Source organism: Littorina saxatilis, linkage group LG1 (assembly GCF_037325665.1).
Source record: "Littorina saxatilis isolate snail1 linkage group LG1, US_GU_Lsax_2.0, whole genome shotgun sequence".
Taxonomy (NCBI): Eukaryota; Metazoa; Mollusca; class Gastropoda; order Littorinimorpha; family Littorinidae; genus Littorina; species Littorina saxatilis.
In genome coordinates this window covers 104923835-104941185 of record NC_090245.1, presented here as the reverse complement: position 1 = coordinate 104941185, position 17351 = coordinate 104923835, and the positions used below count along the sequence as shown (strand labels likewise).

The window sequence follows — 17351 nt, the reverse complement described above, 5'->3', positions numbered from 1 at the left end:
TCACAGGAGTTTGAAATTTGAATAACTGAGCGCTCAAAAACTTATTTCAAGGTATTCTTGGTGTGTGGTGTCAAAATTACAATTACCCCCAACTGGAACTGTGTAAGTTTGTGTTTTGAATTGAGAACGGTTTGGGGGCCACAGTTATCCCTTTGGAAGGATTTTGTTGTTGTTGAAAAGAAGCAATTAGTTTACCTTTCAGCCTCCTCATAGTTAATCTCAGACTCTTTCAACAGAAATGTACATAAAGTACTGATCACATTGTACTTCGTCTTAAAGTTTTGGTGAACCTATTTATAAAATCCTTTGATTTTATCACATATTCGTTTTATATCTTGCATTACCAACTTATAACATGAATATTTTAATAACAAAAGAAACGTAGTCAGTCATAACTTTAACTACCAATTGTTGTTGCTACAGATTCTTGATTTGCCAAACCAAGCTTCAGCCAAGTCGTTCCTGACAGTGCTGGAAACGTACTGTCGCCTCAAGTACAACTACTACGAGAGTCTGAACGTTGAGTATCTGGCGGCCCCCAGTCTGCAGGTGTTGAAGGATCTGCATTGCTTTGGACCAATGGAGTGAGTGAGATTTTGGTGCCCCTGTAGACCTCCCGAATGCTTAGAATTTAAGATAACAAGTAGATGAATTTTTTTTTTATATATTTGTGAATGTATTGTTTTGTCATTAACAAACGTTCCAACAACCTACCTTTCTTATTTTTTTATTCTAACAAGTAGATGGTTTTAACTGAAAAGTGATGTATTCTGACATTGTGTGTGTGTGTGTGTGTGTATATATGTGTGTGTGTTTTTGTGTCTGTGTCTGTGTGTCTGTGTTTTTTTATACCTATGAGAAAGAGAAGAGAGTGAGAGAGATCAGAGAAGTAGAGAGAGAAAGGAGGAGAGAGAGAAAACTGCATGCAAGGATCACCTCTCACCCCCCCCCCCCCCCACACACACACACACACACACAAAACATACATTTACTTCAGCGACATTCTATGCTTGATGTCAACACGTTGCCAGATCTACTAAAGCTTAATAAAACCAAACAGCTGAAACTGTGTTTCGTCAGATAACGAGCATAATTTCTGATATTAGATGATAAAAGTGCTGGTATGATTAGTGTCTTATAAATATATCTTCTATCAGGGAGGAGACTGCCAGGCGCTACCTGCGAGAACAGACGGACAATGATGAGAGGCTGGCTCAGTGCGAAGCCTGCTACATCTTGTACCAGGATGCTCAAGACTTCGGCCTTTTGCACGCCACTGGAATCAAGATGGACCCTGAAGGCCCAGAGATTGTCACCTACGACATTCACTTCACCATGGACAAGGCTGGCTCAGGTTACAGCTGCTGCATGAAGGTTGGGGGCGAGGAGAAATCGTTTCCAGACGTGCAACAATTGAGATATTTCCTGACCACTACTCTCAACCTCGGTCAACGCATTTTTGATGCAGGTAAGGAAGGGGGACGCAGCTGAGCTTCCCCGACCTACTGGTGACAGCCCCCGATAGAAATGCCTGGAGAAGGGTCTCTGCCTCCTCAGCCCTCATGTCCCCCCAACGACTGTCCCAGTCAGGGGATTGATGATGATAATGAAGCAAGGAGAGGAGGTTAGAGAATGGCAAAAGGGCAAGGGAGGGAGGGAGGAAAAGTGGCCAGTGATAATTAGAATCAAGAAATCATAATTTGAAGATGAAATCATTTGCTAATTCAATTCTTCTCATTGTCTGAGGTGCCGAGACACTTTCACTCTATTACCCTTTTTTACTGTGGTTTTTTTTCTGTGCATGTGTGTCTTTTTGGAGTCTGATCAAGTATGTTCAATTGATGACTGACTGACTTAGATTCAGTAGCTTGTGTCCACTTACAGGCACAAGTATCACTCTGGAAATTGTCTTTTAATTACGCTTATTTTAATGAGTCTAACATGAAAAACCCAGGCAGTTTTCACAATGTCTGACTGTGAGACATGAAATATTTAAATACACATAATTAAAAAAACTAAAAAAACACCTTCAGTGCTTTTTTTGACACCTTCAGTGCTTTTGAAGCAAACAATGATTTATATCATATGGCCTGTTCTTGTAAGAAGTCAACAGAAAAAACAAACATGCATGATTATGAGCGTCAGTGACTGTGATATGTATTTATTATGCTCATTGTTTAAATGCTCATGTGATAATTAAGTTGATCTTAGTAGTGTACTTATGTTCAAGTATGCTTTATGATCGTGTGTTTGTGTTAATAGAAATGCGATGTGGTGCCACTACAGACAAATTTCCATGTTTATGTAAAAGGAAAATGGACATTAAAGTTTTCTTATCTTATCTTATCTTATCTTATCTTATCTTATTTAAGTAAACCTCTCTGCTACTTACAGAGGGCAGCACGTGTGGGGCCATGCAGTTGCTGCAAGAGGACAGCATCTTGGAAAACATCTACTCATACGCGGGTGTGGAGAATGAGAGAAGGGGCCGGCAGGGACGCGAGGACTTAGGCAACCAACCGTTGATGTACCGAGAGGATCAGGTTAACATGGCAGAAGCTAGTCTGATTGGTAAGATTTCACTGTTGTGATTTGGTGTTTGATAATAATGATAATTATAATAATGCATAATATTTATAAAGCATGTGTGTATCCCGGGTTAAACCCTGCTCAAAGCGCTGTACAATCATTGGGTCAAAAAACAACATTATTTACAGTGCAATCACACACATATCAATGAATAACACATTGAACGATACAGTGGAACCCCCTTTTAAGACCCCACTATTTGAGCCCTCCTACCCCCACCCCCAGTTTAACCACTTGACTGCCTTAGGACGGGTATACCCGTCATGCGCTTGTGCAGCCGCAGCGCCGGGATTTTCCAGAAATGCTACGTCACTGCTGACACACAAATAGCAGCCAATGGCTGGGTAGGATACCTCATTCTCATGAATAAACATAAATGGTGACGCGGTTTTGCGTCTGAAGGCTATTTTCGGCCTTGGCGACAGGGTAGGGGAGAGAAATCTCGACTCGTCAAAATGGCTAACGGTGACAGTCGACCGGGCCCTAGTAGGGAAAAACAAAGCCGGACTGACGCAACAGGCGGTGCAAATGATTATGGATACTGACAGGGGAAGGGGGAGATCTTCTTTTGGACGATTCGTTGGAAACAGGTAGATGATAGTGATTATAATCCTTTCTTGGAGCAAGCAAAACAGCCACCTGTGTTTGATCCACAGGCACCGGAAGATGCGCCGGACTGATTTTTCAAAAGTTCATATTTAAACATCATTAAATTACATCCTTTACCCAACTCACAAATAGCAATTAACTCTAGTTCAGTGCTGGTAACGCTGTACGCGTCCCCTTGGTAACAAGGAAGGCGCCTCTAAAAAAAGAGTGACATGAGACCCGTAAGGGTGTCTAAGCCAGCCCGGAAACGAGACCCCTTCCGTATGCGCGCGCATATGCCGCCATCTTATCATTCTCAACTCAGCGCCCAACAGGACTGGTCGCTATACTGTACGCTCCGACTGTTTTCAGTCTTGTTGCTTTGTCTTCTGACTTTGGCTTCTACCCCTTGGTCTGCCGCCTAGCTTGGTCTGCATCCTTGCTGTTATCGGGTGAGCTTTCTTGTTTTTGTAAACTTTGGCGACATTTTGTCGCATGTTTGTGAACTTGTGAAATTTTCTGGAAGAAAGTTTGTTTTCGTGAGTTCTCTTTACCATGGCGGTTAACGCCAAGCCTAAACTAGTTCGAGACAGGCTTCGGCTACAGCTTCTCCTACTGCTAGTTTAGCTTCGTCTAAGTTCTCGTCTAGAAGGAAGAGTGCTGGGAAAACCGCTACTTCACTTTCTGATTCGGGTATCGATAGATGTCTGAAGGTTGTTGACAAATCTTCGTCCGCCATGTTGTCCGTTTAAAAGGACAAGGTCACGCTTGGTGACAAAGATGTTTTGAATTTTGTTAAACATGTTGTTGGTCGGGGGCTCCTGGCTATTCAGGTGTCTTGCCCTCCAATATTGCTTCGTTGCTTCTGACTGTTAGTTCCCAGGTATCAACGTTGGCGGCCGATTTGTGTCGCGCTTTTGCGAACTTGTATGATGTTTTCTTGTAGAAATTTTTCGTAAGTTCGTTATGTCATGGCGGAGTACGCCAAGATTGATCCAGTTTGAGACAGACTACTGCTGCAGCGTCTCCTACTAAGGAAGCTTTCTTGTTTAGAAAGAGTAAGAGTGTCGGATTTACAGCCATTTCACTTTCAGAACCGGGAACAGACAGATGTTTGGATGTTTTGGTCGACAAGCCGTCGGCCTCCATTTTGTCCTCTTTTAGGGACAAGGTCACGCGTGGTGACAAAGATGTTTGTGTTGATAAGGTTGTTGTTGTGTCGGAGGCATCTGGTGGTTCAGGTGTTTTGCCCTCCGACATTGTGTTGTTGTTTCTGACGTTTAGTTCGCAGGTTTCGACATTTCGGTTTTGACGGCAACTTTAGCAGAACTTCGTTCACTTCAGTCTGGCGTTTTCGATGTTCGTCTTCGGGGTGTATCCGGTCTTTGCCTTTGGCTTCCACTTCCGGTTCCACCTCTGCAACTGTTTCTGCTTTGGATTCAACTTCCGTTCTGCAAGCGGAAGTGCACGCTTCGCAGCTTGGCTACGGTCGTCTTGTGTCCTTGCTGCAGGAGCCTTGGCTCGTTTAAGGTATGTTTTCTCCACTCGTTGCCGGGTTCTCCGGTGACAGTGGTGTGCGAACGCAGGAGCGAGTAGACCGTGATCGCGGCGAAAGCACCGAAACCCCCGCCGTTAATCCGCATTGAGCGCTTTCGGTAGAGGCTAGGAGCCCTGTTGTTCGTAAGGATTTGTCGTACCACTCTCTCAGAGGTTCAGGTACTTCATTTCCTCTTCCGCCCTGGGGGCAGGAAGTTGAGGGTGACTCCGGAGCTGACCAGGAGAGTCTCTCTGGGGTCACCTACCTGACTACGATGGCGAGCAGGAAGGTTAACGAGGGTGCGTCCGCGGGTGCGGACGAGACCCAGCTTACTTGCCGTTCAAGTTGTCCAGCGCAGTGACGTGGGCAGCGGAAAACGGCATTTAGGTTTTGTGGAAGTTGGTGATTCTTGGATCGACCGGGAACGTCTTTCCGGGGGTCACCTTCCTGATTGCGATTGCGAGCATGAAGGAAAGGTTAACGAGGGTGCTTCCATATGAGGGTGCGTCCACGGGGATGGACGACACCCAGCTTAACTTGCCGTTCAAGTTGTCCAGCGCAGTGACGTGGGCGGCGGAAAACGGCATTTAAGTTTTGACCGGAAGGGGTGGTTGAGAGCAAGGCGTAACTTACTCCACCTCTGTCTGGTTCCGACTTCCGGAAGTTCGGAGGAACAGGATGTTCTCTTCAGCTTTCGGGAATCGTTGTCCATTGCCCTGGAGTTGGCACATGGCCGCGTGTAGCCGGGTTCACCGGTGAAAGTGGTGTACGTTCGCAGGAGGAATGTAGCACGCATTTTCGCGGCTGGGCAACGTAATCTTCCGCCCTGGGGGCAGGAAGTTGTTGGGCTGGGTGATTCTTGGGTTGACCATGCGGGTCTCTCTGGGGGTCACCTTCCTAACTCTGATACCAAGCAGGAAGGAGAGGCTTGTGAGGGTGTGTCCACGGTAGTGGATGACACCCAGCTTATCCTGCCGTTCAAGTTGTCCAGCGTATTGACGGGGGCAGTGGAAAACGGCATTTAGGTTTTGACAGGAAGGGGTGGCTGGGAGAAATTTTTACTTCTTCCACCTCTACCTTTGTTCGACGACTTCCGGAGGTTGGAGGAACGGGAAGTTCTCTTCCGCGGTCGGGAATCGTCGTTCATTGCCCTGAAGATGGCAAATGTCTTGATTTTTGACTTCCGCTTTCTCCCGGGGGGCAGGAAGTGAGCAGTAGGGCTGATTTCTTTGTTGGACTATTTAGTCAAACAGAGTCAGCTTCCGGATTGCACGGTTGTGCTTGACGGCTGTTCAATTGAAGGTGCTTCTGCTTTACTGAAAAGCACTGATTTTAGGTTCCGTTTCATGTTAGCAAGTGCAGTGGCGCTCGCAGCTGAAATGGTTCGAGGTACAAAGGGATCTTCCGGTGTGTTTCTTTGCAACCGGTTGGTTCTGATGTTTACTAATCCATGGCCGGTTTTGCGGCTGTGCTTCCGGTACAGGATGGGATAGCCTTCTACCGTTAACACTGTGGTGTTGGTAGTCGGCACTTTTCAGCCTTTGGCTCCCGGTTCCGTTACTGCGGTTCCTTTGCTGTTTTACAGGCTGTATCCACTTCCTCTTCCAGTCTTTCAGCTGGAAGGAGACAGGTGGATGGAGTATCTGGTTATGGAGTTCTGGTGTTTGGAAATTTTTTCCAAAACTTTTCCGATTTTTGGCAAGTTTTGCCTTATCGGGATTGGTGACTGGTTCTCATCATTTTGATGATCGTTATGTTTTCGAACAAGGGGAGGCTCATACTTCAGCTGTGTCGCTGTTCGCGGCAGTTTGTAGTGGATTTGAGCCTTCTGAGGAGAATCTTTGGGTGTTAAGTTCTTAGATTCTCTGGCGGGGTCTTTTTGTATTTGTGGAAGTTTTCACAAGCGAGTCTTCTTTGTCACCACTACCTTTTTGGACAACGCTCGACTTTATACCTGTGGCGGTGTTGCTTTAGCTTGTGTCTTACGCTCTAGTAGCTTGTCACTCGCGGAGCGCTTTCTGTAGGCTTTGGCTAACTCCAAGCTTAAGAACTTAGGTTCTCTTTTTTCGTTCTACGGAACCGCCCTCGGGTTTGACAAACATCCTTCTGGATTTGGATAGCTAGGAGAAACTGTCTGTAAGATCAAGATCTCCTAGCTCTGGTAGATTGTGGCTTCGGTTTCTTATGATTGGCTCTTTTGAACAAAACTTGCTTTTATTCTCTCGCCTGGGCGGTTACGTTCTAACTGGATATCTTTGTGGTCCGACAGGACTCAGATACAAAGGATGTAACTTTGCGGGTTTTTTACCTGAGAGTAAGCCTCTGCCTTTAAAGTATTGTTCTTTTGGCTAGGCTTTAATCTCTTTCTTGTGGGAAAGGTCTCTTTTTGAGGCCACTTCTATGCACGCGGGCTTTTATCTTTCAAAGAGACGTTCACGGTAAAAGGGAAGCGCAAGGCAGGCTTTGGCTGTTGTTTGTTTCCAAACGAATAGCTTCAGGCTGGCTGTTATCTACTTTAGCTTTTGACTCTATACCCTCACTTTCACAGGGTCTTTATCTTAGATCGTTTTGGCTACCTGTTGGTCGCACAGTACGGATCTTTCCTATCTTGGTTCCAGACCTCTTAAGGCTGGCAAGAAGGCGTTTTTGCTTTCTCACATTCGAATTTTACGGATGTCTACTGTAAGGGTATCCTGGAGATACTTAGGGGCTTCCGCCTCAACTCTGGATTTGGTCCAGAGTCTTTATATATAGGGGTTTTGGCGTGTTTGTTCACTTGTCACTTAGACTGGCTTGGTACAAAGTGCTTTTTTCTTACGGAAAGAACTCCTCTTCTCCGTTTAATACAGCTGGCGATCCACCTATTCTGGGTTTCCGTTTTTTCTTACATGTCTTATTTTTAAGACTTTATGTATTTTCTGTCGCATTGTTACGGCTTGGTGCAGCGTTGCTTTAACACGTTTCAAGACTAGCCTGGCGGATCTACACGGAAAACGGCCAAGCTTACTCTAGTAGCTTCTGTGAGAAGTGTGAGCAAGCGTACTTTCTGGCTATTTATATGTACAGCTTTTTCAAGAAAGGCTGATCTATGACTTTTAGATTTCTTTGAAATGTTCTGGCTTTTGAGCGGAAAATGGATTAAACAAGCTTCAAATTGCTTTTTCAATTCATGAAGCAAGAGTTTGGCTCCTTTAGAGTCTCGCTTAGTCACTTAAACTTTTCGGTTTTCGAAGATTTTTTCTGATTCGCACGGATCTTGTTAGATTGTTGAATCAAAGGTCACTTGCCGTGTCTTTCATCTCTGTCGTGATTTAACCTAGGCGTTCTTGCGGAAAACGGGGAAAACCAGCTTCCTATTGCATTTTCAATTCATGAAGCAAGAGTTTGGCTCTTTTAGAGTCAGGTTTAGCCATTTTTAATATTTCTGACTTTCACGGATCTTGTTAGATCATTGAATCAAAGGGCTTTTGCCTTATCTTTCAGCTTCGTCGTGATGTGACTTTGAACGGTTGGAAACGACGTTAATCACTGAGTTTAGGATGGTAGAGGTCTATCTACTCTGGTAGAGGTACGACTTTTTGCGCTACCTGCTATGGTAGCCGCAGGACAAGTCCTTCTTCTTTGATTTTCGGTAAGTACCCGCCACCTATAGTAGCAATCTGCTATTTGTGAGTTGGGTAAAGGATGTAATTTAATTAAAAATTTTATAAATAAATTTTCATTTAATTAATACTTACCCAACTCACAACGTTTATTCCCTCCCACCTCCCCGCTGTGGTTGGTACTGGGGTCTAAAAAAGAGTGAGTTGGGCTTCGTTTCGAATGATAAGATGGCGGCATATGCGCGCGCATACGGAAGGGGTCTCGTTTCCGGGCTGGCTTAGACACCCTTACGGGTCTCATGTCACTCTTTTTTTAGAGGCGCCTTCCTTGTTACCAAGGGGACGCGTACAGCGTTACCAGCACTGAACTAGAGTTAATTGCTATTTGTGAGTTGGGTAAGTATTAATTAAATGAAAATTTATTATTAAAATTTTTAATTATAAGCCAAACTAATTATCATTTTCATGATTAGACACTAAAAAAAGATTCTTGGTTCAATTTCCCTTAAAAATAACATAGGTTTTACTTACCTACCTACTGCCAGTTTGGAGCTAGAATTTTTTGTGAATTATTACACCCCTAACTCCAATATTCCCTGGCAGTCAGGAATGCACATACGCAAGTTTTGATTGGCAGCGAAAGGGTTAAGACCCCACTATTTGAGCCCTCCTACCCTCATCCCCAGTTTAAGACCCCACTATTTGAGCTCTTCTACCCCCACCCCCAGTTTAAGACCCCACTATTTGAGCTCTTCTACCCCCACCCCCAGTTTAAGACCCCACTATTTGAGCTCTCCTACCCCCACCCTCAGTTTAAGACCCCACTATTTGAGCTCTCCTACCCCCACCCCCAGTTTAAGACCCCACTATTTGAGCCCTCCTACCCCCACCCTCAGTTTAAGACCCCACTATTTGAGCTCTCCTACCCCCACCCCCAGTTTAAGACCCCACTATTTGAGCCCTCCTACCCCCACCCTCAGTTTAAGACCCCACTATTTGAGCTCTCCTACCCCCACCCCCAGTTTAAGACCCCACTATTTGAGCCCTCCTACCCCCACCCTCAGTTTAAGACCCCACTATTTGAGCCCTCCTACCCCCACCCTCAGTTTAAGACCCCACTATTTGAGCTCTCCTACCCCCCCCCCAGTTTAAGACCCCACTATTTGAGCCCTCCTACCTCCACCCTCAGTTTAAGACCCCACTATTTGAGCTCTCCTACCCCCACCCCCAGTTTAAGACCCCACTATTTGAGCCCTCTTACCCCCACCCTCAGTTTAAGACCCCACAATTTGAGCTCTCCTACCCCCACCCCCAGTTTAAGACCCCACTATTTGAGCCCTCCTACCCCCACCCCCAGTTTAAGACCCCACTATTTGAGCCCTCCAGCTACCCCCACCCCCAGTTTAAGACCCCACTATTTGAGCTCTCCTACCCCCACCCCCAGTTTAAGACCCCACTATTTGAGCTCTCCTATCCTCACCCCCAGTTTAAGACCCCACTATTTGAGCCCTCCTACCCCCACCCCCAGTTTAAGACCCCACTATTTGAGCTCCTACCCCCACCCCCAGTTTAAGACCCCACTATTTGAGCTCTTCTACCCCCACCCCCAGTTTAAGACCCCACTATTTGAGCCCTCCTACCCCCACCCCCAGTTTAAGACCCCACTATTTGAGCCCTCCTACCCCCACCCCCAGTTTAAGACCCCACAATTTGAGCCCTCCTACCCCCACCCCCAGTTTAAGACCCACTATTTGAGCTCTCCTACCCCCACCCCCAGTTTAAGACCCCACTATTTGAGCTCTCCTATCCCCACCCCCAGTTTAAGACCCCACTATTTGAGCTCTTCTACCCCCACCCCCAGTTTAAGACCCCACTATTTGAGCCCTCCTACCCCCACCCCCAGTTTAAGACCCTGTTTTCTCAGATTTTCTCTTTTCATAAGGTCTGTGAATTTACTTCTATTTTAAAACTCCCTTGATTTTAAGACTAATTTTTTTCAAGACTTTAGTCCTTTTTAAAGAGAGGGGTTCACTGCTGTAAACAGTGGTACCTTTGATGGAAGGACCCTCCAATGAAAGGACACCTCTGAATAAAATTAAAAGACAGTCATATTTCCTTCTCCTTTCGTGTCCTTTGATGTGTTGATTAAACTAAAAAAAACCTACCCCTCCCCCAGCTTGCTGGTTTTTTTTTATGACAACATCAAACGATATGCAAATAAAATACACAGAACAAGTCAGAAGATATCATTCTTTATTTTCATCACAAAATAAATCATTGGAGGAAAAAGTTAGATGGTGAAATGCTTTGTGAAAGTTGCTGCATTTTTAGAAAAACAGCTATCTCGGCTGGCAATTTACAGCAGTGGGACTACCTACATGCATGTTTTCAGCAGGGTAACTTTCAAATAAACTGTCTTAAATCCAGAAGTGAATAGCTTTGATCAAACAGATGTCTGCTCTTCTTACCAAGGTTTTTGTTCTTTTCAGCCAAAGGGGAGTTCTGTGATGTCTATCAATTCAAGCAGATAAACCGGGGTCGCGAGGCCATCTTGAAAAAGGTCACCCACAAAACTGCAGCGGTACAAAATGTGAGTATCTTTTTGTGTGAGTTATGTGGTAAATTGTCTCTTGATTTCAAACTCATTTTTTTAGACTCAGAACTTGTGCTACATGAAAGGGGAAAGAACTGTAATCTAATTTGTAAAACCCTTTCACAATAAAAGATGATTGAGTGAATGAATCAGTTATTTCTGAGGCTTGAAGAGTAACCTCTTTAGAAAATGTTCTGTGTGTGTTTGTGTGTCTCTCTGTGTGTTTGTGTCTGCGTATTATGTATGTGTCTGTGTGCATGCAGAAATGTCCGCACATGGATGAGTTTTCTGTCATACTGGCAGCTACAAAAAAATCGCTATTACATAATGAATAATGCACCTAGCTCTCCTGCGGTTGTATTGCCTGGATTTATGTTAGCTGATCATCAGTGATTATTTTTATGTCAACAAATCATATTCCACTTCTGCCCAGGTTTCACAAAATCCGTTAATCACAGACATATTTCTTGACAACTTTTTCTTGCAGGCTTACAGAGAAGGGGCAGAACTGCTTCTGAGACTTCACGATCACTGCCATTTCTTTGTGCGAGTCTACGGCTTCATGATCACCAACCCTACCCGCATCATCTATGAGTGCATGCCCGACGGCAATGGGAGCTTACTCCAACGTCTGCGTGACGAGAATGCTCCACCCCTGAACTGGCTGCAGGTGGCGTCAGTGCTGAAACAACTTGCTGAGTGCCTGTGTTCTTTGGTAAGATACTGTTTTCTTCCGAGTTTGTTGATCAGTACATTGGAATGACCTTGCAATGCCCCCCCAGATGCTCACCCCATGTTAAGACTCAGCTTCCTCACAATTTCCGGTAGCTCAGTTGGTAGAGCACTGGACTTGTGATCGAAAGGTCGCAGGTTCGAATTCGGGCCGGGACGGACATGGGTCAACTTTATGTGCAGACCCAGAGACGGAAGCCATGTCCCACCCCCGTGTCATCACAATGGCACGTAAAAGACCTTGGTCATTCTGCCATAAGTGCAGGTGGCTGAATACACCTAAACACGCAGACACCTGGGTAGCGCGACTCCGTTGCTGCTAGCTTTCCACTGGGAGGAAGCGACCCGAATTTCCCAGCGATGGGACAATAAAGTAATGAGAGAGAGAGAGAGAAATGAGAGCGAAAATGTCTGTAAATTTACCTCTTTTTTCAGACTCTCTCTTTGTATAGACCTGCTTTCTCAAGATTTGTTTGTGGTTTTAAAAGGGGAGTACACTTGTAATCCGAAGTAGTTCAAGTGGAGCATTGACAGCTGACATATACCACTTTCTTTACATGCATTTACCACATATACCATTTTTTTAACATTTAATTTTTGTTTTATTTGTTGCACCCCTGGAAATTTGAACTATCTTTAAGTCTGATCTCAGTTAAAGCAGCAATCTTGCCTTCAAGAACTTGGTCCAGGTACTGCCATGAACAATACCAACTTGTGATATTTTTGTGTTCCTGCTTTTCCAGAAAGAAGCAGGGATGGTGTATGGCAACTTTTGCTGTGCAAAGATTCTGATCCTGAAAGAGAAGGACACTGCTCTTACCATCCGACTGGGGGACCCAAGCATGGCTCTGTATCACAGTAATCTGTCCCTGGAAGATGCTCACAATGCTCAAAGGTAAGACATAGGACAGATGATGCTCACAATGCTTAAAGGTAAGACACAGGACAGATGGTGTCCACAATGCTTAAAGGTATTAAGACATAGGACAGATGGTGCTCACAATGCTCAAAGGTAAGACATAGGACAGATGGTGCTCACAATGCTCAAAGGTAAGACATAGGACAGATGGTGCTCACAATGCTCAAAGGTAAGATATAGCACAGATGCTCGCAATGCTCAAAGGTAAGACATAGGACAGATGGTGCTCACAATGCTCAAAGGTAAGACTGAAGACGAATGATGCTCACAATACTCAACCGTAAAACTAAAGACAGTTGATGCTCGTAGTGCTCAAAGATAAGACTTAAGTGATGATGCTCAGAGGCAAGACAGTACACAGCTGATGCATACAATGTTCAACCTAAAGCCTTGAAAAAGATGGCTCTGTTTAAACTAAGCAAGAATGACATCTTTCATTCATGAATTTTAGACTTGCTTCATATTTTTGTTAGCAACCCATAAACCCTATAACCAATAGAAGGGTGCTGTCTTGCAGGCTTTCAAGTTAAAATGGTGCAACGTTCTACCACACACTAAAACATTTTTTGATGTATGAAATCAAATCAAATTTTACGAGGGTTAATGTGACATAGGCAATACCGACAAGCTTTTTTTCAACCAGCCCTCTCCCAGAGAGGGACTACTCTTATCACATATTTACACGGACATTCACATTAAAAAAAAGAGAAGACATTTTTTTTTTTAAATAAATAGACGATTTTTGGAAATAACTCCGTATGGGTTGTGGAAGAGTTACCTTTTCTTGCAAAACCGCAAATAAAAAAATGAATGGACCAATCACTAGCGGGGGGTGTACCACAAACACGTGGAGACACGCCCATGTTTCCGGCACAGCCCTTGCTAGTGATTAGTCCGTTCATTGTTTGTCTGCCGTTTTGTAAGAAAAGGTAACTCTTCCACAACCCATACAAACCCAACAGAGTTAAAGGTACTGAACTTGTCAAATCCAGGTGCACGGAGCCGCTGGGGCTTTTAGTCATACCTCAGGCAGCTATCCGTTAGAAGAACTATACCAAGTTTCATTGACTTGCACCCAAAGAGTCAAGAACTGCGATTTTTTTACGAATTAATTTTGTACTCGGACCCGGCTGGTCTTGACCTATTTTTTTATCTAAATTTAGATCAGGTAGATCACCACATCATGCACAAAAAGACACGTCACTAGCAAACTATGTCAGACATCATCATGAGTTTGTGTAAAACAAAATGGAGGCCGGAATCACTCAGTTGAATCGAACTCCGACCAAACACCACGTAATAACTAGGTTAATTTATGCACTCGCGTGAACAAGAAACTGTCGAGCTTCACAGATGTCGTCGTTGGGTAGTTTTGGGTTTGTTTTACTACCATAGGAGGATTTTTGAACTGTAAATGCACTCAGCTGCGACAAAAACGCAAAACGAAGGCTGTGAGCTGCACTGTGCCTTTAATATTAGAATTCGTCTATTAGGAGGAGATTGAATGTGTTACCAAATGAAATCTCGTAATTCCAGAATGGCTTGGCTGGCACCCGAGCGACGATCAGGCAGGCTTGTAAAAGAAGTGCGGAAACCTTCAAAGTCGACCCTAGCATCAGAAGTGTACTCTTTGGGTACCTCCATCTGGGAAATGATCTGCCGTGGAAAGGACCCCATTCAGTGCATTCCCCACAGCATTAAGGTGAGCTTTTAAACAAAAATTATTTTATTGAGCACATCAAATGAAGTCAGTTACACATATATTCAACAACTATTTTAAAAACATGATGATGAATCCATTTTAGTTATCTGTACCTCGGTGATGACTTTGGCTTGTTGTTGCTGTTGTTGTTGTTGTTGTTGTTGTTGTTGTTGTTGTTGTTGTTGTTGTTGTTGTTGTTGTTGTTAGTCTTTCAGACCTGTTTACCCTTACGATTTTGGCGTAATTTATTACGATTTTCTGCAAAAAATACGCCATTCCGCTATCCGTGTCAAGACTACGATTTTTTTATTTTTTTTATTGTTTAATTTTTTTTTTATCAATTCACATGTTTGGCATTGTTTTTTTCAATGGCAAAATGGGGTGAAAAAGCACAGGACTGACCAGAGATCATGTCTGTCTGATGAGACGCTGGAGAGCCTTATTCTAGTGGTGAAGTCTCGCCCTCACTCATTCGGCAAGCGCAAGTACAGTAGAGAAGCGCTTGACACACTGAAAAAGGCCTACTACGAGCAAAAGAAAAAGAATCAGTGATGCATGTGCTTTTGATGTGATCTTCTTTGAAATTATGATGACTACAAAAACTGACTGATGTGTTTTGTTTGTAAATGATGGATATATGTGCATGATTGCGTTTCGCAGACACAGTTGTCATGTGCCGCGGCGTTGTAATTGGCGACGAATGCTGGATGATTACTATTTTGTGCCAGGATTACTATTTTTGGGGCAGAGCATTACTCCAAAACACTTATGGGGGTAAACAGGTCTGGTCTTTTGACCTTTAAAAAAAATAAAAATTTTGTATCGTATATGCAAGGAGTGTATGGTTGTATGAGTGTTTTCACACCAGGACAAATACCAATGACTTTTATGCGATATCAGACCTGCCTACCCCCCCAAAGGTAAATTAGGGAGATCCTCCAAAGCTGGCCGGGGTCCAGGGGCCGCCAAAGTGTATTTTGAGGCCTTTCCTAACACCAAATAAATGGGATATGCCTTTTTGAAAAGCTATGAAAAGTACAATAAAACTATAACAGAGCTTGGTTTTCTTTGAGAAGACAGCTCATATGACTGGCCTGGCAGTTGTAATCACATCTACATCAAGTGTATGTATTAAGCAATGGCTTGAAAAAGACAGCATGGGACAGGCAGATGAAATATGTGAACATATTTTAGTGACTTTTCACTCCAGGAAAACCCAATTCATACAGATGAAAACAAGGTCATTCAAGAAATATATGACTAGATTTATTTTGCCAGCTCTTGGATTCAAAATGAATACATTTACTCTCAACAGGGCCATATTTCACAGAGAAGAAAAAGTAATACTGATTGGTGCAGGTGAGAACAAACGTAAGGAATTCAATACCTTGTGGGTTGAACTGGCACAGTGCTTGGTGATGTCGTTTCTACCGCCGTGGGATATCGAGAAATCCCGGTGGCAGACGCCGCAATGAGCAAAATGGGGGCCTTTCGTAGACTTCTCCATGTTTTCCAACTTATAGTACTCGTCTTTCCACTTCTGCATGTATTTCTTCGATTTCACTTTCTGCTGATGCTCAAATGGTGCTGTCGATTCGTCGTCTGTCTCATGCAGACGTTTCTCAGCTTCTTTACCCGCCATCGCGACAATCCGCGTCAACAGAGCTTCGCAAGTCAAGCTTAGCGATTGGTCGTTGTATCTGAGTAAACCAATCATAACAGCCGAAGCAAAAACGCTTGGCGGCACCGGAAGCTGTACTCAGCCCAGGCGTCTAAAAGCCCAAACCATGTACAACACGGAACAAATTTCGTTTTTTTTTTTTACAGGATTCATTGATGAAATCGGGAGAATTCAAAGTCTAATCGGGAGGTCGGAAGTAACAGACATAAATCGGGAGTCTCCCGAATTTTTCGGGAGAGTAGGCAGGTCTGCGATATGGCCGATTAAATTCTTGTTCTCTTGTTCTCTGAAGTGGGGGATGCGAGTCAAGAAATGTATCTGCGATTGATTTTTTGTGTGAAACCGAGGCGGAAGTGGAATATGATTTGTTGACAAAAATTAAAACCCCGGGAAAACATCCAACAGAAATCCAGGAAATACAACCGCCAGAGAGGTGCTCACCTTGTCTCACTGAAACCTCAGTCTCTCTGTTTTCTGCCAGAGTGTGTGTATCTGTGTTTGCAGTCTATCTGGGTCTGATTTCTTCAGGTGCAAGACTTTTTTAAGAATAACAAGCTGCCTGACCCAGAGTTCAAGAAAGTGATGGCAACTCATGGAGATGTGTCCAGCGTACCCATCCCTGTGAACCGTACTCAGCAGTGGGTGGAAAGCCAGAACTTCACCACTGTTGCCGTGGGTGACAACCTTCAGGAAGGTGAAATTGCAGACTACAACCAAGTGACCGTTGCCGACTCGGAGCAAGGTGAGGATTCCCGTTTCTTCAACTCGCTTTGTCATCCGGCTTCAATTCAATTCAAGTCAATTCAATTCAATTCAATTCAGTAAAACTTTATTATTGTGTACAGTTGAACCCCCATTTTAAGACCTGCAAAAATGTGGAAAAAAATCAGGTCTTAAAAAGGAGGTAAATTTACAGAGATTATAAACAGAAAATCTGAAAATGTGAGGTCTTCATAAAATGGGGGTAGTCTTATTGTGACAGGGGAGGCTACCGCTCCTTTCACAGCAGACTCTGCACCCGAGTTGTTGGCCTTTAAGTCAACACCGGTGGATTGTGGAATTCTGTTTGTGATGGGGTCTGGTGGTTTCCGATTGTCTGTATGTTCATGGAAACCTTCGGGTTTGCATAATAGTTTTTATAGGGCTAAGAAATTGGCCCTAACATTTTCAATCCTGTTTGATTGCACTTCGCCTCCCGAGGTGATCGTAGTGTTTCGGCACTCGGTTACATTATATTGGAGGGTCTTATAAGTGGGGTTCCACTGTAATTCTGTTTGTCACTCAAACAGGTACAGGCGTAAATGTACGCATATGTACACAAGCACACACTTACACAGATGCATGTATATTTGCGTGCCTGCATACTTGTGCTTGCGTGTGTTCACGTCTGTCTGTTTGTGTGTGTGGA

General features: G+C 44.1%; 1 protein-coding gene across 2 annotated transcripts in view; it reads left to right on the top strand.

Annotated features, from left to right (window-relative positions):
- LOC138948814 (non-receptor tyrosine-protein kinase TYK2-like) overlaps positions 1-17351 on the top strand; it is a 34220-nt gene that overhangs the window by 7721 nt on the left and 9148 nt on the right. For both annotated transcript variants that reach the window (XM_070320443.1, XM_070320450.1), the window contains exons 8-15: positions 424-584; positions 1158-1468; positions 2395-2571; positions 10806-10906; positions 11397-11624; positions 12385-12536; positions 14097-14262; positions 16472-16685. In XM_070320443.1, coding sequence (XP_070176544.1) covers positions 424-584; positions 1158-1468; positions 2395-2571; positions 10806-10906; positions 11397-11624; positions 12385-12536; positions 14097-14262; positions 16472-16685 — 1510 coding nt within the window. The remainder of the gene's footprint in view (positions 1-423; positions 585-1157; positions 1469-2394; positions 2572-10805; positions 10907-11396; positions 11625-12384; positions 12537-14096; positions 14263-16471; positions 16686-17351) is intronic.